General features: G+C 45.9%; 1 protein-coding gene across 4 annotated transcripts in view; it reads right to left on the bottom strand.

Annotated features, from left to right (window-relative positions):
* ARMH1 (armadillo like helical domain containing 1) overlaps positions 1 to 21785 on the bottom strand; it is a 52454-nt gene that overhangs the window by 29244 nt on the left and 1425 nt on the right. For all 4 annotated transcript variants that reach the window (XR_010126476.1, XM_054490715.1, XM_054490700.1 and 1 more), the window contains exon 2: positions 6556 to 6783. Coding sequence is in view for 3 of the 4 variants with exons in the window: in XM_054490715.1 (XP_054346690.1) it covers positions 6556 to 6761 (206 nt within the window). In the remaining variant the exon portion in view is untranslated. The remainder of the gene's footprint in view (positions 1 to 6555; positions 6784 to 21785) is intronic.

Consider the following 21785-nt stretch of genomic DNA (forward strand, 5'->3'; position numbering starts at 1 on the left):
AATCAAGTCACAACAGAAAAGGAACCAGTCAACAATTACTAGGCTCATAACACATCAGAGGCTCTTAGAACACTTAAGAAATTAGCTGAAATTACTGCAGCTCATGGAGGATGACTGAGAGCTTCCAAGGCTGATAAAGGCTAATGTAATGGGTTGGAGGTAATGGTGCTTTGTTTGGGCGGGGGGTGTGTGAAGCAAATTATCTCTGCTGCACCCTGGTTCCCAGGATGCCAATAGAAGTAGAGACAGATTGGCTCATTAGGAAAGGCTCTTTACTGCAAAAATAGTGTTTGCTCTGGAGCCAGGCTCCCCTGCCTGTTGCCGCCATAGCTGGGGCCAGGCAGCAGCCTACGTGGTGGTCTTTTTATTCCTACATTGTCCCCACCCTGCTCCCTCAACTTCTGCCCCTGTTCCTTCCTCAGTGCATTCTCCCCTTTTTCTTCAGGCTAGGCTGGCCAACTTTTGTTTTTGTCACCTTCTGTTTCCTCTGTCCTGGGCTAGTCTTTTTTTTTTTTTTGAGATAGGGTCTCACTCTGTTGCCCAGGCTGGAGCACGGTGGTGCAATCACAGCTCACTGTAGCCTTGAACTCTTGGGCTCAAGCAATCCTCCTGTCTCAGTCTCCTGAGTAGCCAGGACTACAGGCACGTGCCACCATGCCCAGCTATTTTTTTTCTGTATTTTTTGTAGAGACAGGGGTCTCACTATGTTGCCCAGACTGGTTTTGAACTCCTGAATTCAAGCAATCCTCCTGCTTCAGCCTTCCAAAGTGTTGGGATTACAGAGGTGAGCCACCATGCCAGCTTTATTTTTTGTTTTTTTCTTCCTTTTTGTGGAGAATGGAGTTTTGCTATGTTGCCCAGGCTGGTTTTGAACTCCTGGGCTCAAGCGATCCTCCTGCCTCTGCCTCCCTTAAGTATTGAGATACTGGTGTGAGCCACCACACCCAGCTAGTCTTGTTTTCATAGTCACTCACTATACATATTTCTGGTCTATTATTTCCAGGAATTAGTTCCAGAACACATTGTTTGAGTCCTGGATCTAGAGAACATGGGATGAAGGAGCAATGTTGGGGCCACAAGGTCAGCAGTAGCTAACAAGTATCAGCTCCTATTGTGTGCGGGGCACTGTGCTAACTGCTTTGCTTGCATTGTCTCATATAATCTTCACCATGGGCCTCCAGTGGGTGCTATTAGCATTTCCATTTACTTCCTGAGTAACATGAGGTAACAATATCAGGTCAATAACTTGTCCAAGGTCCCACAGTGAACTGCTGGAACCGGGATTTGAACCTAGGCAGTCTGACTACGATTCTAACTCTTACGTTAGGCCTTCTGGCTTATGGACAAATGGAGGGAGGGGGCTTTGCAGACGAACTCCCAGTGTGGTGTCGCAGGTGGAGCTGTGGTCTGCACGGTCCACTGAGTAGGAGACACGATGGCGTACAGGCTTTCGGACAGACACCCGGTTCTAACCTTATCTCTACCATTTGCTAGTAAATTACTCAACCTTTTCAAGGCTCATCTTTCTTATCTATAAAATGGAATAATACCAATCACCTATTAGGCTGGGTGTTAGGCCCAAATGAGATAATATTTGTACAGTATATATCTCAGTGCCTAGAACATAAAAAGACTCAATAGGCTGGGCCCAGTGGCTCATGCCTGTAATCCCAGCACTTTGGAATCCCAGCAGTGAGGAGGGTGAATCACTTGAAGTCAGGAGTTCAAGACCAGCCTGGACAACATGGTGAAACCCCGTCTCTACTAAAAATATAAAAATTAGCTGGGCATGGTGGCACACACCTGTAATCCCAGCTACTCAGGAGGCTGAGGCAGGAGAATCGCTTGAACCTGGGAGGCGGAGGCTGCAGTGAGCCGAGATTGCACCACTGCACTCCAGCCTGGGCAACAGAGTGAGACTGTCTCAAAAAAAAAAAAAAAAAAGAAGAAGACTCAATAAATGGTAACTAATTTTATCATTTAATATATAAATCCTTAGTTTTACTGATCTATTCTGAAAGTTCAAGATTGAAAAAAGGGTTTAGGCTTATTGGGACTACGTGGTAGTCAATTTTGCAAAAAATAATGATGTTATGATGCTATTATATTGACTTGTTTTCCTCCAAAATCCACCATAACTGGAGGGCTGAGTAGGAGAAGTGGGCTTGCTAATTCAAAACACTGTTATCACATCACACAGTCTATTTTATCTGTTGTATGACAAGGCTGCAAAAAGTTAGGGAATTATGAATAATTCTAGGTGTAGAACACCGAGTCTACAACTGTTCAGTAAAAGCATGGTTCATTCATTTAGTAAGCACTGACTGAGTACCCACTAAATTTTAGGCACTATGATTGGCACTTGAGAAATGAAGAAGAATGATGTAACGCCTAATGTAATAAGTGCAATGACCAAGTAAGAAAAGCACAGAATGCTCAGACACACTGACATTTAAGTGGGGGATTGGAGTGGGAGAGATCCTGCAATAGCAACTGAGAAACAGCGGGAGAAGGTAGAAGAGAGGACAGCTTAGGAAGGGGCAGTGGTCAAGCAAGGCCAGGACTAGGGTGAGGTGAGGGAGGCACTTGCTTGGGGTCTGAAATTAAAAGGGGCACCAAAAAACTCAGTAATCAAATAATACTTCAATGCACTATTTAAAATAATCAAATTAATATAAAAAGTCCATGATGGGCCAGACATGGTCGCTCACACTTATAATCCCAGCACTTTGAGAGGTCAAGGTGGGAGGGTCGCTTGAGCCCAGGAGTTTGAGACGAGCCTGGGAAACAGCAACAGCAAGATCCTGTCTCTACAAAAACATAATAAAATTAGTTGGGGGTGTGGTGGTGCATGTCTATAGTCCCAGCCACTTGGGAGGTTGAGGTGGGAAGATGGTTTGAGCCCGGGAGGTTGAGGCTGCAGAGCTGTGATGGCACCACTGTGCTCCAGCTTGGGTGACAGAGTGAGAGTGAGACTCTGTCTCAAACAACAAGGACAACAGCAAATCCATGATGAGATGAATAAGACATCACAGTGTTAAATAGACAGGATCTGACCCTGCACCTGTACCACCCTGCCTTACTCATCTCACCCTGTGGCCAAATGGAAAATATTGTCCGGTAAGACAAGGAAGGAAAAAGGAACTCTAGATTTGGCAACAAAGCTAGGGACTTGGTGAGGCTAGTGTCATGAGTTGTGGGGACGGGAGCCAGGTTATAGGCAGCAATGTTTCTCAAAGCATAACCCGTGGACCACTGGCACTAGAGCCACACAGAGTACTTGTTAGAAATAAAGGTCCAGGGTTCCACCCTCAATCTACTAAAGCAGAACCTTGGGAGTGCAGGTGGATAGGTAACTGGTAATCTGCATTTTAAACCTCTTTTATGCACAATAATATCTGAGAACAGATTGGGTGTGGTGGCTCACACCTGTAGTCCCAGCACTTTGGGAGGCTAAGGTGGGAAGATCGCATGAGGCTAGGAGTTTGAGACCAGCTTGGGCAACATAGCAAGACCCCATGTCTACAAAAATTTTAAAAACAGAAAAATTAGCTGGGTGTGGTGGTGCATGCCTATAGTCCTATCTGCTTGGGAGGCTGAGGTGAGAGGATCCTTTGAGTCTCCAGGAGTTTGAGGCTGCAGTGAGCTATGATTGTGCTGCTGTACTCCAGCCTGGGCAACAGAGCAAGACCCTGTCTCAAACAAACAAACAAACAAACAAAAAAAAGAACATTTGGGTAAACCTACAGATGTATTCCATGGTTATTCCCTTTGGCTTGTGTTACAGGCCTGAATCTGAAAAATAATTTTATCAATAACTTAAATGTGAGAAAGAGAGCAGTGTTTACTTAAACCTTTAATTCTGCCCAGCAGCAGACGTTGGGTCATTCATTCCTCTACTCAGCAAACGTGCCAGGCGTTGTGCTACATGTTAGAAATATAGAGATAAGTAGAACAGATGTGATTCTTGCCCACAGAGATCTTAAAATCCAGTGGGGGGAAAGAGAGATATTAAGCAGGTAATAACAATAAAATGTTACGATTATTAAGACAGAGGAAGTCTATGAATATATATAAGAAGGGAACCTAAGCTAGCCTGGGACTCAGAAATGGGCTTCCTGAGAAAGTGATGTTTAAATTGAGACCTGAAATGATAGAGTAGGAGTTGGTCAAATAAAGACGGGGTTTATTTATTTTTAAAGAGATGAAGTCTTGCTCTGTCGCCCAGGATAGAACACAGCAGTGTGATCATAGCTCACTGCAGCTTCAAACTCCAAGGCCTAAGTGATCCTCCCTCCTCAGCCTCCCAAGTAGCTGGGATTATAGGTGTAAGCCACTGTGCATGGGTCAAGGAGGGGGTTTAGAGAAGGCGAGAGGGTACAGGCAAGGAGAGAAATATACAATAAAAGGGTCTGAGATAAATCCGTAGAGTGCCATGGGCACACAGAGCAGGAATATCCTCAAATCCACCTATAACTTGAACTATCACCTTTATGGTGACCAGATCTGTTTTTAGCCTTGACCTGCCTCCAGGGATCCTGAGCACAGACATCTCAAACTCAACATGTCCCAAAACAAGCTTATCTACCCTCAAACTTACTCCTCTTCTTATGTTCTCTTCCACATAATGGTACCATATTCCCCTAGTTTACTAGGCCAGATATGTGACACTCATCTTGTGGCATATGAGTGAAGATGGACATATGGGTATGGAATAGTTGGATATATAGGTATGGAACTCAGATTCAAGAGAGAAATTTGGGCAGGGGTACTTATTTGAAAGCCCTCATACAAGAGTGGTGTTGAATCTTGACAATGAACTAGTCCCTCAGGGAGAATCTGAGAGTGAGTAGAGAAGAGGGACGAGGATGGAATCCCAAGGAACAGCATTTAAGGGGTGGCTGAAGAAGAGCAGGAAATGCATAGACACCAAGATAATCGGTATCAGAGAAACCAGGAGTGTTTTGAGAAGTGGGAAAGGTTGATTGACAAATGCCACTGAGAGGTCACCCATAAGGACTGAGGATGCAGTCCCTGGGTTTTGCAACTGGAAAAACATGGGTAACCTTAGCAAGACCTGCATCAGTAGAGTGGGAGGCACCGAAGTCAGATGGCAGCAAGTGGAGGAAAGGGAGGAGAGGAAGTGGAGACAGGGAGACTCAACAACCTTTATTTTTATAATTTTTTAAAAATGTTTTGAGATGGAGTCTGTCTCTGTGGCCCAGGCTGGAGTACAATGGTGCAATCTTGGCTCACTGCAACCTCCGCCTCCCAGGTTCAAACAATTCTCCTGCCTCAGCCTCCGGGGTAGCTGGGATTACAGGCATGTGCCACCATGCCCAGCTAAGTTTTGTATTTGTAGTAGAGACAGAGTTTCCCATGTTGGCCAGGCTGGTCTCAAACTCCTGACCTCAGGTGATCCGCCCACCTCGGCCTCCCAAAGTGTTGGGATTACAGGCGTGAGTCACCGCGCCCGGCCCCTCAACAACCTTTTCAAGAAGCTTCATTGGGCGCGGTGGCTCATGCCTGTACTCCCAGCACTTTGAGGTCAGGAGTTTGAGACCAGCCTGGCCAACATGGTGAAACCCTGTCTCTACTAAAAATACAAAAATTAGCCAGGTGTGGTGGTACATGGCTGTAGTCTCAGCTACTCAGGAGGCTGAGGCAGGAGAATCGCTTGAACTGGGGAAGCAGAGGTTGCGGTGAGCTGATATTGTGCCATTGCACCCCAGCCTGGGCCACAGAGAGAGACTCTGTTTCAAACAAACAAACAAACAAACAAAAGAAGCTTCACCATGAAGGGCAGAAACTGGGGTTGGGTGGAACATAGATTTGAAACAGGGATTCAATTTTATTTTTTAAAGTAGAAGAGATTTCAGCATATATAAATGCTGAAAAAACGCTGGTTATGAGGCAAAGGTGAAAGCTATAGGAGAGAAAGAATAAGGAGATAGGAAGGGGTTCAAGTGCAGTACAAATAGAGGATTAGCCCTAGACAGAAGGTATACCTACTTCAACTCTGATGGGAGCAAAAGAGGTTAGGGGTGAGAAAGAAATACAATTATAGGTTGGGAACACAGGAAGCTGAGAGAGTTCTTGACTCTAAGGATTTTTTTTAATCACTTTTTTTTAACACTAGATGTCCTGTTCTAAAATATCAGAATCAAGAGAAAACTCCTTTGACAATCTCCTCTCCTTTTCATTTTTGAAGGTTGCCTAATTTTTTTTTGTTTTGTTTTGAGACAGAGTCTCACTCTGTTGCCCAGGCTGGAGTGCAGTGGCATAATCTCAGCTCACTGCAACCTCTGCCTCCCGGGTTCAAGTGATTCTCCTGCCTCAGCCTCTTGAGTAGCTGGGATTACAGGCACCTGCCACCATGCCTGGCTAATTTTTGTATTTTTAGTAGAGACAGGGTTTCACCATGTTGGTTAAGCTGGTCTCGAACTCCTGACCTTGTGATCTGCCTGCCTCGGCCTCCCAAAGTGCTGGGATTACAGGTGTGAGCCACCGCGCACGGTGCCTAATTTTTTTTTTTTTCTGTTCAGCAAAGGATACGTGATTCTAAGTGAGGTGGTCAAGCGTACCAGGAACAAACTGGCTCCCTGGGAAAACTCCTGCTCCAGTTCAGGGGCAGTCTTGCCTTGGTTGGTTTCAATGAACTTGTCGAGGATGTGACTCCTTGCAACTTTGCCAGCGTTGTCCCACTCCTGTAAAAAACTTAAGAGCCTGCTAATTGCTGCCTGCTCCTTTATAGAAGTCATGATCAATCAGTCCTGAAGTTGGCTACAGAGGGAGAGAAAACAGACAGGTTACCAGAATGTTTAGAATCATGCAACTCCATTATTTTTCTAGCAATCAGCTGGAGGCAGTGTGTGGCTCTATCATGCAAATGGATGTAGTTATGCGCAAAATATACTCTAGGACTGGTCACCTGCTGCTTGAACAGGGAGGCTCTAGCTGGAGTGTAATGGGATTAAGAATATCAGTGTGCTAAATGTCTGCTCTTTTAAGAACTAAAACTTTAGCTCTTTGGCTTCTCTACTGATGCCAGCAACTAAAAGACCACAGCATCCAGCTGAGATAAAAGTGCTTGCTAAGGCTGGGTGTGGTGACTCATGCCTGTAATTCCAGCACTTTGGAAGGCCCAGGCGGGCGGATCACTTGAGGTCAGGAGTTTGAGACCAGCATGGCTGACATGGCGAAACCCCGTCTCTACTAAACATACAAAAAATTAGCCGGGCATGGTGGCAGGCACCTGTAATCCCAGCTCTTGGGAGGCTGAGGCAGGAGAAATCGCTTGAACCCAGGAGGCGGGTTGCAGTGAGCCGAGATCGCGCCACTGCACTCCAGCCTGGGCGACAGAGTGAGACTCTGTTTAAAAAAACCAAAAAACAAAAAACAAACAAAATCTGGGCCTCTCTTGTGGCTTACTTCATACGGGGTCAGAGGCTTGATGTCTTGAGACATGGCCTCCCTCTTATGCCAATCACCTAAGTTAAAGTGCTCCTTAATCTTGTACCTCGGGCTTTTACACTAACTCTTAAAAACGACTTAAAAAAAAGTTAGTGGGAAGAAAAAGTTCCCATTCATAGTTGGATTAATGGGCTGTGGTTTGTAGGAGTCTGTGTCCTTGGGAGAGTATTTTCAGTGGGGGAGGGAAGGTTTAAGATAAACCCGTTTTCCAAAAATAGTTGTGATTGAAAGTGTTATTATCCATAACAAATGTTAGTGCTGATGGGAGAGAGGCATGTGTGATTCTTTTGTCTAACAGACAAGTGAAAGTCATATTTCACATTATCATGGGGTTTTCTGTGATTTACAGAATATTTGTGAAACATTACTTGCAGGGGCCATGATTGATATGGAGAGAACAGCTTGTGTGTAGGAGAGATGTGTATTTCACGAAGACTGTTCAACATGAAATTTACAGTCCCATAAAGTGCTTCTACATCTTCGCCAGAGATCTAGTTAAAAGGACTTTACAGTCTGAAACATCCTAAAATTGATTCTAAATTAACGTTTCCTCACATGTATTTGAGATATTGATGGGGCCCAGCTATCAGAATTTTATTAGGAAGCAATAATCTGAGGCATGCGGAGACAGACATACGTACACACCAACCTCTACTACTCCCCAGAGGACATGGGATGTGTGCTTCCAGAAGGGCGTCCACGCAGCCTCCAGGATGGAGATAACCATGAAATCTAGCTGGCCTTAAGAACCAGGTGAATGACTGCAGACCAACCTGAACACAAAAATGACCAAACCCCCTCATGGGATCCTGCATCTATCACTGTGAATGCCACTGCAGTCATAAGTCTGAGAATAACCTAGGGAGGCTGTGGCTGCCTTCAATGGCCAAACTGACATAAAGAAAATGGGGGTGAATGGCTGTTTTAGACCCTAGGGAGGTGGGGTTGAGGCAGCACCACTAGCTTTATCAGGAAGGAAAGTACCCTGTGCCCCTGCCCTTCCTTAAATGGACCCTTTCTAGTATCAAAACTCAATGTGCCATTAGAGATGCACCCAGTGATTCCAGGACACCAAAGGCAGGGACCTCTAAGCAGGGCACTCCACATTAGGCTCCTCAATGTTTCCTTGGACCTCAGTCTCCCCTATTTTCTTTGAAGACATTAAAAGAAGCATCAACAAACGGCAGCTTTAAAAGTCACTGTGATGCAGCTGTAAATCTTATGTATGTGGTGAAGGCCCATCCTGTGGCTCTGTATAAGGTACCGTGGGAGATGCAAAGGTGAATACCATGCTGCAGGGCCCTGGAGGAGTTCCCACTCTTGGGGGAGAGTGGAAGAACATGAGATCTGGAGTCAGACTGGGTTCAAGGCTCAGCTCCGCCACTTGCTATTTTGAAAAAAGTCAAATAGTAATAGCACCTGCCTCACCTCTTGCTGCCCTCCAGTCTCTCCTCACAGAGGAGGCTACTTTAAACTCTTTTGGCTATTTTTTTTCTGCTGTTTACCCCTGTATTTCCAAATAACGAGCTTATACTACTTGTTATGGGCTGAACTGTGTTTTCCCCCAATTCCTATGCTGAAGTCCTAACCACCAGTACCTCGGGATGTGGTTGTAAATGCAGATAGTCTTTAAAGAGGAAATTAGGTTTAAACTATGTCATTAGGGTGGGCCTTTATCCAATATGATTGGTGTCCTTATAAGAAGAGGTGACTAGGATACAGACATACACAGAGAGAAAACCAGGTGAAGACACAGGGAAAAGATGGTCATCTGCAAGCCAAGGAGAGAGGCCTCAGAGGAAATCAACTCTGTGACACGGTAATCTCAGCCTTCCAGCCTCCAGAACTGTGAGATGATGAATTTCTGTCATTTAAGTTATCTAGTCTATAACACTTTGTTATGGCAGCTCTAGCAAACTAATACACTGCTATCATTCGATGTATCAACCTTAGGCAATATTTATGTATTTATCATTCTGGCAGGTGAGGAATTAGGTCTTCATTTTTTTTTTTTTCCTGAGATGAGGTCTCACTATGTTGCCCGGCCTGCAGTGCAGTGGCTATTCACAGGTACGATCATAGTAAACTGCAGCCTTAAACTCCTGGCCTCGAGCAGTCCTCCTGCCTCAGCTTCCTAAGTAGCTGGGGCTATAGGCGCATGCCACCTTGCCCAGCAGAGGAATCAGTTTTATTGCACCACTCTAACTCCCATTTTTTTTCTTTCTATCCTCCAACATTATTTCCCATACTTTATAGTTAAATCAATAGCGTTTACGTTATTATTATTATTTTTTGAGATGCAGTCTCACTCTGTTGCCTAGGCTGGAGTGCAGTGGTGTGATCTTGGCTCACTGCAGCCTCTGCCTCCCAGGTTCCTGCGATTCTCCTGCCTCAGCCTCCTGAGTAGCGGGGATTACAGGCATGTGTCACCACACCTGGCTAATTTTTGTATTTTTAGTAGAGACGGGGTTTTGCTGTGCTGGCCAGGCTCGTCTCAAACTCCTGAGCTCAAGTGATCTGCCTGCCTCGGTCTCCCAAAGTGCTGGGATTACAGGCGTGAGCCACCGCACCCGGCATGTTAACATGATTGATCAAGTAAATAAACTCTTCAAGTAGCAAACTATTACATTTTTTTCTTGCAGTTTGGTTTTACCTGGAGTTAATAATTGTCATTTTTTTTCCTATTGTTTGGTTTGAAGTACCAAGGGCTATTTCATTCCAAATGTCCCAAATATGTAGTGATTATTTTTCCAAATGTTCAATCTGCAACTGATTAATTCCATCTTTTCCCTGGAAACCTCTGTCCCACAGATCTCTTTCTACTATAGTTTAGACTGGTTGCTCACGAAGGCTGGTATGCAAATGTTGTCCTGGGATTTCCTCTTGCCAAGTTTTTCTGACGGATGCCCATTTCCTGTCTCTCACATCTTCTTCCTTCTTTGTGTACTCCCTTGTTTTGTCCCGGAAAGTCTAAAAATCTCGTTTTTGACCACATGTTGGATTGGCTGGGTATATAACTCCGCGTTAGAAATAAGCTATCTGGGCTGGGCGCGGTGGCTCACGCCTGTAATCCTAGCACTTTGGGAGGCCGAGGCAGGCAGATCACGAGGTCAAGAGATCAAGACCATCCTGGCCAACATGGTGAAACCTCGTCTCTACTAAAAATACAAAAATTAGCTGGGCATGGTGGCATGCGCCTGTAGTCCCAGCTACTCAGGAGGCTGAGTCAGGAGAATCGCTTGAACCCAGGAGGTGGAGGTTGCAGTGAGCCGAGATTGTGCCACTGCACTCCAGCCTGGTGACAGAGTGAGACTCTGTCTTAAAAAAAAAAAAAAGAAAAAAAAAAGAAATAAGCTATCTGGCCAGGTGTGGTGGCTCATGCATATCATGCATATAATCCCAGTATGTTGGGAGGCTGAGGCAGGAGGATCACTTGAGCCCAGGAGTTTGAGACCAGCCTGGGCAACACAGTGAGACCTCCATCCCCCCACCTCCAAATTAGCCAGGTATAGTGGCACACACTTGTAGTTTCAGCTACTTGGGAGGCTAAGGTGGCTGAGGTGGGAAGATCGAATGAGACCAGGAGGTCGGGGCTACAGTGATCTGTGATCCTGCCACTGCACTCCAGCCTGGGCAACAGAGCAAGACCCTGTCTCAAAAAAAAAAAAAAAAAAAAAAAAACCTTCCCTCAGATTCACCCTCCCCAGTTGCTGTTGCTGATGAGAAATCTGAAGTCATTCTGATTCCTGTGCCTTTGTCTATTTTTTTTCACTCCTGATGATTTTGAAATCTTTCTGAAGTTGTATGATGATATGCTTTGGTGAAGGTCTTTTTTCATTTACTATAGTAGGCCCTTGGTGGGCTCTTTAAATCACTGTATCCTTCAGTGTTTGGATATTTATTAGGCAACTAGTCTTCTCATTGGGGAATTCACAAATGTCAGTCAGTGGAAGGTTTTTTTTTTTTTTTTTTAACACCCTCATAGAGATATCAGGGTCTCTGGAGAAGACTTTCCTACTTTCCCAGGGAGGGCGAGAGAGTAGGGGTGCTATTACAGACACCTCGCCATGGCATGTTGGGAGTCATGTGGGGGAAGGGCTCACGCAATGCTGTGTGTAGACCTTCCCTCTACGGATCAGTTTTCAACTCTACGTCTCATTCCTGCCCTTCAAACTCTGCCTGAGGTCCCTGTGCAAGGAGGCCTGCACAGTCCAACTTCCTTCCTCCTCTTGCAGCAAGAAAGTTGAGAGTCATTTCCTTCTTGGCGGTTGAGGGTCTGGAGTGCGGGCAAAGTGCTCTGCACACAGAGGTCAGTGAATCCCCCTAGGTTGGGCTCCATACCTCATTTCTGACCTTCAGTGGTAATTTGTGCTTTCAAGCATTAAGCCTCTTAGAGGTCAAACTAGCTGAATTGACTGGTTTCTTGTTGGTAAGCTCCCCTTGTTGGCACTTGCTTGCAATTTCCTCTGCTTCAAGCCAGTTAACCTCCCTGCACCTGCCTTCTACCTTCCAAATATTTCATCTCCTGTTGCCTCCTTCCATGAACTTTTGTGACTGAATGCTTTTTTAAATTTCTTCAGTGAGGTTATGTCACTAAGGTTTTTGAGAAGTAGGGGGAGATAAAAGACATTAAGTATATTTAATTAAGAGCCTCCAGCCATGTATTATTTATCTCAACTTTTCTTTAATAGTAAGTTTGATGAGGGTTAAAAAAAAAAAGTCCCATTAAAAAGAATTAATAAGATGAAAACAGTGGAAAAAAGACCAAAATGTGTCAATTTCAAGAGTCAGTTCCTGGGATAAATTTTGCATCTAAGCTTGTTGACCGCTAAGGAAAAAGGGATGTTAGCTGTCTTTCCTGGTGAAGGGAGAAGGAATGAAGGCAGGGAGAAGAAACTGACATTTTTTAGGTGTTGATTAAGAGCTGTCCATACACCATACACACACACACACACACACACACACACACACACACACACAATCTCTCTCTCTCTCTCTCTGTGGTTGTTTTTGTTTATAGACATGGGGTCTCTCTGTGTTGCCTAGGCTGATCTCAAACTCCTGGCCTCAAGCTATCTTCCCACCTTGGCCTCCCAAAGTGCTGGAATTACAGGTGTGAGCCACCACACCCGGCCTAAATTCTTTGTTTTAATCCTCTTAAGATCCTCAGGAGGTCATCATTATCCACAATTTTCAGATGAAGAAACTAAGGTTTAGAAGGGTTTGCTCATTTATTGAAGGTCTCAAAGCTAAATAGGGATGGGAATGGGATTTGAACTTAGATCTGTATATAACTCCAAAGTCCAGGTTTTTCCCCACTAAGCCAAGGGCATGGATCCTGTTCTCCTCTGTGCTCCAAGGTGTCACCAATAATCTCCTGTTGTCAAATTTAGTGGTTAGCTCACCGTCCCACCGTGCTCGGTCTCTCTGATGGATTGTGAATGACTCTTTTCCTAACCCCAGTCTCCCCCGGTTCTACTCCAGACTCTCTGAAGCCTCAGTTGCCGTTGCAGGATACTGCCTTTGCAGGTCGTTTTCCCATTCTCAGTTCTCTTCTCATGCTTTGTAATCCCTGGGTGACCTCATTCACCCCATCACTTCAAATTACATTTATAGGCGCAAGACTCTCAAATCCGTATCCTCAGTCTGGGCCTCCCACATGAGCTCCAGATCTCTTTATGTACTTAAGTGACCGGCAGACTCTTCATTGGTATGTGTCACAGGCTCCTCAAGTCAACAGGTCCCAAACTGAACTCATCAACTCACACCTGCCCCTTGCCCTGTGTTGGTCCTATTTCAGTGCTTGGGTCACCACCCTCCTAGTCAGCCAAAAGTTGTCTTTGACTTATTCCTCTCCCTTGCCCTCATCTGAACTGTTGCCAGCTCCTGCCAATTATATGTCCTAAATTTCCCTGAGATCAGTCTATCTATCTTCACCTCCACTGCCGCTATTTTAGTTTCACACCCTTGTTCCTCATATGGATTACTGCAACAGCCTCCACTGGTCTTCAGGCTTGCCCCAGCCTAAACTCCACAGTGATGTGACATTTTTTATTTTTATTTTTATTTTTGAGACAGGGCCTTGCTCTGTCACCCAGGCTGGAGTGCAGTGGCACGATCATAACTTACTGCAGCCTCAACCTCCTGGGCTCGAGTGATCCTACCACCTCAGCCTCCTGAGTAGCTGGGACTACAGGCGCATGCCACCATGCCCGCCTAATTTTTATTTTTATATTTGTTTATTTTTTGTAGAGGTGGGGTCTTGCTTTGTTCCCCAGGCTGGTGTCAAACTCCTGGGCTCAAGCAATCCTCCTGCCTCGGCCTCCCAAAGTACTGGGATTACAGGTGTGAGCCACCAGGCCAGGCTTTGATGTGAGATTTTTAAAAGTACAAATCTGACACATTTCCCTGCTTCAAACTCTTCAGTGGTTCCTTACTACCTGAGGATAAAGTTTCAAACATTTCAGGCCAAAGAATTTCCATCTAAATTCGGCCCCAAGTGAAACCTGACACCCCACCTCAACCCATGCTGCTGCTTCTAAATCAGGAAGAGGGCTGCCCACTATCCTACACCTCAAACACCATTCTCTAAATCCCTACTATTGTTCCTGAACCCTTCCTCCTCCTCTAAGGTCAGGCCGTCTGTCTTTCCCTCTCTACCTTGCCACAGTGCTGATCAATGACTTTGACACATAAGCCTTCCTATTTACTCAAGAGTCACTAGGCAATTTCAACATCAGTGTGCTCCATCTTTGTAATTTGGGTGGCTAGCATGGTCTCTGGTAAAACACAGGCACTCAATAAGTGTTATTTAAACTGACATCCAACACACTGTGCTCAGAATGCGCACTTTAATTTCCTTAGCTCTGCACATTAGTTAATTAAACAGATTCCCAGGTGCCAACTCTGAGCCAAGCATTGGGCTTGGGATTGGTTAACGTGACAAACATAGACCTTGCCCTCGGGTGCTTACAGACTGGCAGGGCAGAGAGACAAGCAAAAAGGTGATTTTAATGAACAGTGGAGAGCTCTCTGATGGGATATATCCCAGGTTCTGTTGGCGCACAGAGGAGAGACATGGAATGCAGACTCCAGCGACCTCCAGCTTTCACCTCCAACCAACGCAGCTTTCATACCCAAGACCCACACCCCAAATCTGTGACTGGCTAGCACCATCCCACCTGTGAAGTCTACCATTCCAAGCTCCTTACCTTCCCACCTCTTCCATCTATTCTCAGAAGACCTACTTTTGGGTTTAACAAAGAAAGTTACAGGCCATTAGGTAAGAATGTCGTCATACTCCTCTTCTTTCTTCATCTCTATCCACACCCATCCTTCTCCTCTCCTTCTCTAGCCGTCTACCAGAGCTCTGCATCCATCCACCCTGCCTCCTCAGGGCCCTCATTCTACTCATTACTCCTGCCTCCCTTGTATCCTCAACTCCTCTATTTAGGCATTTTTCTTGTTAGCCTTGATTTTTATCTACCTTTATTATTATTTATTTGTTTATCAATGTATTTATTCGAGATAGGGGCTCACTCTGTCACTCAGGCTGGAGTGCACAGCACCGTCATAGCTCAATGCAGTCTTGAACTCCTGGGCTCAAGCGATCCTCCTGCCTTAGCCTCCTGAGTAGCTAGGACTACGGGTGTGCACCACCACGCCTGGCTAATTTAAAAAAATTTTTTAGAAATGGAGCCTCATGGCCGGGCGCAGTGGCTCACGCCTGTAATCCCAGCACTTTGGGAGGCCGAGGCAGGCAGATCACGAGGTCAGGAGATCGAGACCATCCTGGCTAACACAGTAAAACCCCCTCTCTACTAAAAAATACAAAAAGTTAGCCAGGTATGGTGGTGGACGCCTGTAGTCCCAGCTACTCGGGAGGCTGAGGCAGGAGAATGGCGTGAACCCGGGAGGTGGAGCTTGCAGTGAGCCAAGATCACACCACTGCACTCCAGCCTGGGCGACAGAGCGAGACTCCGTCTCAAAAAAAAAAAAAAAAAAAAGAAACGGAGCCTCACTATGTTGCCCAGGCTGGTTTGGAACCTCTGGCCTCAAGCGATCCTCCCACCCTGGCCTCCCAAAGTGCTGGGATTATAGGTGTGAGTCACCCACTGTGCCTGGCCTAAGTTTTGCCTATCTTTAAACAAAAATAAGCAAAAATCAAGACAAAAACCTCAACCTCACATTCTCTTCATCATCTCTCTGGTTTTTTGACTCTGACTTCACAGCAAAGCTTCTGAAAAACAGTGTTCATACTCTTTTCTGTTTCCCCACTGACCATTCTCCCCTCAACCCATCACAGTTGGGCTTCTGCCCCACCACTTCCCTTCCATCACGTTAGCCAATGTCTCTGGTAACCTCTGAATTGCCCAGTTCAGTGAGGATGTCTTAGTCCTTTGCTCACTTGTCCCTCTTACTGCAACAGCTAATATCATTGACCATTCCTCTTGCTCAAAATGCTTTCTTGCTTGACACCTCTTTACCATGGCTTGGTTTGCCTAAGTCTCTGGCTGCTGCCTCCCCCCATTATTTGAGTCTCCAGTGCCTGTCACATTATATTGTAAGTCCTCAGTAAGTTGCCTCATAAGACATTCAAACATGACTAGGAATCCCTCTGCCCCACCCCCAACCTCACTAAATTCAACAAATAGTGACAAGTATGTCCGATGCCTTATCCTAGGCCTTTGGGGATAAATGTAAAAAAGACACAGTCCCTGCCTGCAAGTACACAGTCTGAGGGTGGCATACAGCCTTGTAAACAGGTGATTCCAATTCCAATAGTGTGGCAAGTGCTGTGACAGAGTAGGTACAAGACACTCTAGAATGAGAGAGAGGGACATCTAACCTGGCCTTGGTTTGGGTGCTGGCTGGAGTGAAAGGCTTTCCAGAGGAGATGTCATCCAAGCTGAAAAGCAATCTGCAGCTATGGAAGAGGTGAGAAAAGTGTCTTTTAGGTAGAGGGAATCAAATCTGCAATGGCTCAGAGATGGGAGTGTAGCACATAAAGAATTGCAAGTGGGAGGCCAGGCGTGGTGGCTCACGCCTGTAATCCCAGCACTTTGGGAGGCCAAGGCGGGCAGATCACGAGGTCAGGAGATCGAGACCATCCTGGCTAACACAGTGAAACCCCGTCTCTACTAAAAATACAAAAAATTAGCCAGGCATGGTGGCGGGCTACTCGAGAGGCTGAGGCAGGAGAATGGTGTGAACCCAGGAGGTGGCGCTTGCAGTGAGCCAAGATCAAGCCACTGCACTCCAGCCTGGGTGACAGAGCGAGACTCCGTCTCAAAAAAAAAAAAAGGGGGATTGGAAGGGGGCGAGTTGGAGGTGGGGGCACCAGTTAGGAAGTCATTCCTACGGCCTTGACAAAGATGCTGATGATATTAGGGTTGGAGAGAAGTAGAAATGTCACACCGTTTGAAGAAACAGGGCCTGGTGACTGACTGGCTGTGGAAGATAAAAGACGGGGAGGAATCAAGGAGGATGCCTGGATAACTTTGCTTCCAACTTCACAGAGAATATAGGGGCCATCAAGCACAACCCTCTCCTCTTAAGATCATCATATCAGCACCCACCCTCTCCGTGTGCACTAGGTTCTACTGCTATCTTCAATCTTCCCATCTTCCCTGACTCCTCTTAAACACTTGCTCAATCCCCACCAACCTAAATAAATATACAAACAAAGCCATCTCCTAACTACTTTTTCCATAAGCTTCCACCCTTCCTACTTGCTTCACCCCCAGATTTCTCCCTTAGCTCACTGTGGCCTACTGGATAAAGTCTAAAACCAATACGGCACTCAAGGCCCTTCAAAACTTGGCCCCAGCTGGGCGCAGTGGCTTACACCGATAATCCCAGCACTTTGGGAAGCTGAAGCGGTGGATCATGAGGTCAGGAGTTCGAGACCAGCCTGGCCAACATAGTGAAATCCCGTCTCTACTAAAAATACAAAAATTAGCTGGGTGTGGTGGCACGTGCCTGTAGTCCCAGCTACTCGGGAGGCTGAGGTGGGAGAACCACTTGAACCTGGGAGGCTGAGGTTGCAGTGAGCTGAGACCGTGCCATTGAACTCCAGCCTGGGTGACAGAGTGTGACTCTGTCTCAAAACAATAAACAAACAAACAAACAAACTTGGCCCCAATCTAACTTCATCTCTAGTCACTTCCACATTACAACAACCTTGCACTCTCAACTCCCCAGGCTCTTCCAGGGCCCTCTGCATCTCAGTGTTGCTCTGCCATCAGGAATGGCCAGGTTCCTTTTTGCCCTTTGGCAAACTCCCTGGGACAACTAGGGGTTTGCAGCTCTGGTCCCATCCGTGCCACCTCTTCCTCTACTATGCTTTAAAACTTACCCATCCTTCCCACTAGAGTGTGAGTTCCTCAAGGGCAGGGGTTGGTCTTCCCTATCTCTTTGTGCCAGGCATAATGCCTGGCACAAAATAGATGTTGAATAAATGCTTGCTGAATGTGTGAAGTGAATGTGTGAAGAAATCAGCCAGCTCCTGTTGAGATGATTATATCTGAATGTCCCTGATATGCAGGTCCATAAAACTACCAACTTCCCAAAGCTGCCATGTGCGGAGTAGCAGAATCTCCATCCAAGAAGGCCAGTGCAAAGTCTACGAGGTGTTTTACAGCTATGACAGGAAATAGCAATGTCAGCAGCGGTGTCATCTTTGGACACTAAGGATAGGGATTCGGTGCCATGAACGGTCAGTTAAATTGTAATTGGAGTGAACTGTTCTTCTGTAAACCATAATGTTATTTAGCCGCAGCCAAATGGCATTCAAGAAGGGGAGAAATTTTTTTTGAAATGTCAAAGAAATTATTTCCAATTTGGTGCTCACAACCAGAGACTCTAATGATCAGTGGAAATGAGAAGCAAACAAATTAGCACTAATGGAAAATGGCTTTTGGAAAAGAGGATTTAATTTATAGTCAACTGATCATGGCATGCAGCATGCAGTAAAAGTCAGCTTCACCAGCTTGATCATAAGAACTGGAGCACACATGGAATGCTAGAGAAAAATATATGTATGCCATCATGCTTATTGGGATCTCTCTGTAAGTGGCAGCCAGTTAAAATAGTCATTATTTTACCTCAGAGAGAAAACGGTGCGAAAAATCAAGCACGAGAAATTAAAAATCCAGATTAGGAACCTCGGTCCAAATTGGTTTGTTTGTGGCCTTCTAACCTTGGCAAAGTCTTCTGCAAGGATGACAGACCTACTTTGTCTTCAGCCCAGAGCGGACTCTTTGTTTTTAATTTCCTCTCCATCTTCAGAGGTGATTAATAAATCTGGACTCATCCATAAATCATTTCTGTAGTGGCCAAATGGTTCTTCTTCATGCAGGGAAACTAAAATCACACAATCTCAAAAGCCTCAGCTCTCATGCTAAGCCAAAGGTCCTTAGCAACAAGCGAAGGGGAGGTATTAAAAATCAAGAGGCCAATAGGGCTTGTTTCTAAATAAAATTTCCCAGAGGGCTTCCCCACACCCCCGCAAATCAAAAGACACCTTCGGAAAGCAAGAGGCCTCCAAGGCATGGGTTGCCAGCCTGGCTCACTGTCCCCACATGGCCTCGGAGACAACAAGCGAGTCACTGCCTCCTATTCCTGTAGGTTTCACATGTAGAATGAGACAGGCCTTCTCCTTGGGCTCCCATCCCTGACTCCTAACTCTCAGTTCTCCATTCAGAGATAGGGAGAGAGAAACATTATCTCCTCAAACTTCCAAACAAGGTGTCCTTATTTCTCTCCCAGGGGCATATGCACTCCAATTTGTTACTTCCTTCTCATGGACCCTCTTCTGCTCCCCAGTCATACCCTGACAGGCGCCCCTACCCCTGCTACTTATCACTTCCTGGTAGACTCCATCTGCCGCCACCTTTTCCTCACATCTGTCCATTTTCTCCATCCTCTCCCCACAGGAACTCCTTTCCCCCATCTCCTTCCTATGAAATCCTCTGCCTTCATCTTCTCCCCACTTGGCCTCATTCCTACCCACAGCCCCCACTCTTCTTCTCCCCAGACTCACTTCTGCCTCCAACCCTGCTCCACAGACCTGCCCTCATCCTCTCTCCACAACATGTAACTGGCAAGGTCAACCACATTCTCCTCGCCCCTTCACTGCTCTATGCTTCATCTTCCTCGACCCATTTCCCAGCCTTCCTTCCCTTCCCAACCTTTTTACTCTGCTCTTGAAAACCCTTCTTCCCAATCAGCTAAGTCTCCTTCCCAATCAGCCTCTCCAGTCACCTGCCCGCCACCAGCCTGCATCCAAAGCTGGCTCTACCCCAGGACTCCCCTTCTGCATGGCCCTCCTGGTAGAATCTGTTTAGACTCTTACACCCCCAGGATTTCAGGTTTAGGAGGGGGCCTCATGTCTCCTTGCCAAAGCTCAACTCAGTTCCTTATTCCACCTCCTTCTTGTAAAAGCCCTTACTACTTCAAGGGTCATCCTATTTAACTGTCTCAGCCTTTGCCCCTCCTCATGCTGTCACCTACAGACTCCAGAAAAACCTGCTCCGCCCATCAAAGACTGGTACCTAGCTCATGGGCATCCTCTCCCCTTCCCTCCCCTCAAGTCTTCCTGTCATCCAGGGGGAGTTCAGTGGCCACATCAGCATCCTGATTGTCTCCTGTACTCCACTTTGGCCACTGACTCCCACGGCCACACCCTGGACCTTGTCATCACCGGAAACTACTCAAACTTCATTCTTCCACTTTCTGATCACAACTCTCTCATTCAATGATCTCTGATATGGATTCTCTGACTTCACTGGGACTTCTAGCCCATACATTTTTTTTCACTCTCCTATCCAGTTTAGATACTAAGGCCCTTCATTTCAATCACTGTTTTGCCACAATCTTCAACTTCCTTGTCCTTTGTCCTTCCATTGTATCCGCCTGGTAAAACCCAAACCTAGATCAATTAAACTAACCTCTCTGTACCCACCACTAGGTGGCTGAATGTTGTTGAGGGAAAAATGCATATTACACAACCTTGCAGACTGCTGCTCCCGAAAATTAACGGTCACTAACCTCTACAAGGCCATTATAACTGCCCAGAAATCTGTTTGCTACCTTAGTCATCTCACTGCCACTCTCCAGTGCTGCTATTTTAATCTTTCTCTGCTCTTTTCAATCTCGCACACCATCTCCAACACCACTCTCACTGGCTGATATCATGTTCTTATTTGACAAAGAAAATGGCAACCATCAAAGAATTCCCTCAACTTCCTGTCACCAAACCCACCAATTAACCTCAACATAATGCTTCCCTTCTGCCACAAAACAAATGTTCCTCCACCCTTCTAAGTGAATTTCTTCACCAACACTTTGGTGAAGTCTTTTTTTCAGGGGCACCATTCTCAGTTATCTTCTTTCCCTTATAGTTTTATCTTTTTCCCCTTTGCTGGATCCACACCAACATTTCTCCCATCCAAATAAAAACCTGTGTTTCCTTCCAGCTATTGCCTTCTTTTTTCTTCTCCTAAATAGCCAAGCTTTCTGAAAATGTATCTTACATGAATCTTCACTTCCTCAATCCCATCTGCTTCTCAAACCACTGTAGTTTGACCTCTGCTCCCATCACTCCACTGAAACTGCACTTGCAAAGGTCACCAACAACTTCCTTGTTTCTAAATCCAGTGGATTCTTTCAGGCCTTATTTTACTTGATTAGTCATAAGCCTTCAACACTTTCCTTCCTTGGCTTCTGAAACACCACATACTACTACTAATCTTCTTACCATTTTGGACACTTCATCTTGATTACCTTTGAAGGTTCATCCTCCTTTGCCAGACCCTCAAACTTGGGTGTTTCTCAGGGCTCTGTCCTAGGTCTCTTCTGACTCTACACTTACTCTCTGGGCAAGCTCAACAAATCTATTGGTGTGGCTGGCATCTATAAGGCCCCATAGACTCCCACACTGCAACTTCCAGTTAGACTTATCTGGCGAACTCCAGTTAGGCATATCCAACGGCCTTCTGGATACCTCCACTTGGATGTTCCATTGGCACCCCAAGCTCACCGTGCCCAGAACTGACCCTCTCCTAAAAACCCCTGCTTCCTATCCTTCCTGTTTGCCCAAGCCAGGAATCTAGAAGTCATCCTTCATTTCCGTTACTTCCCCCACACCCAATCAGTAACCAAGTCCATTTTTCTCTAGCTATAAGTGTCTAAGGAATTCACCCAGCCCTTTCCATTTCAGCTGCCACTCCATGCTTTATGCCACCATAATCCTTCCCCACTACTGAAACAACTTCCTAACTGGTCTCCCTCCTTCTCCCAATCCTCAATCC

The sequence above is a fragment of the Pongo pygmaeus genome, chromosome 1, assembly GCF_028885625.2.
Source record: "Pongo pygmaeus isolate AG05252 chromosome 1, NHGRI_mPonPyg2-v2.0_pri, whole genome shotgun sequence".
Taxonomy (NCBI): domain Eukaryota; kingdom Metazoa; phylum Chordata; class Mammalia; order Primates; family Hominidae; genus Pongo; species Pongo pygmaeus.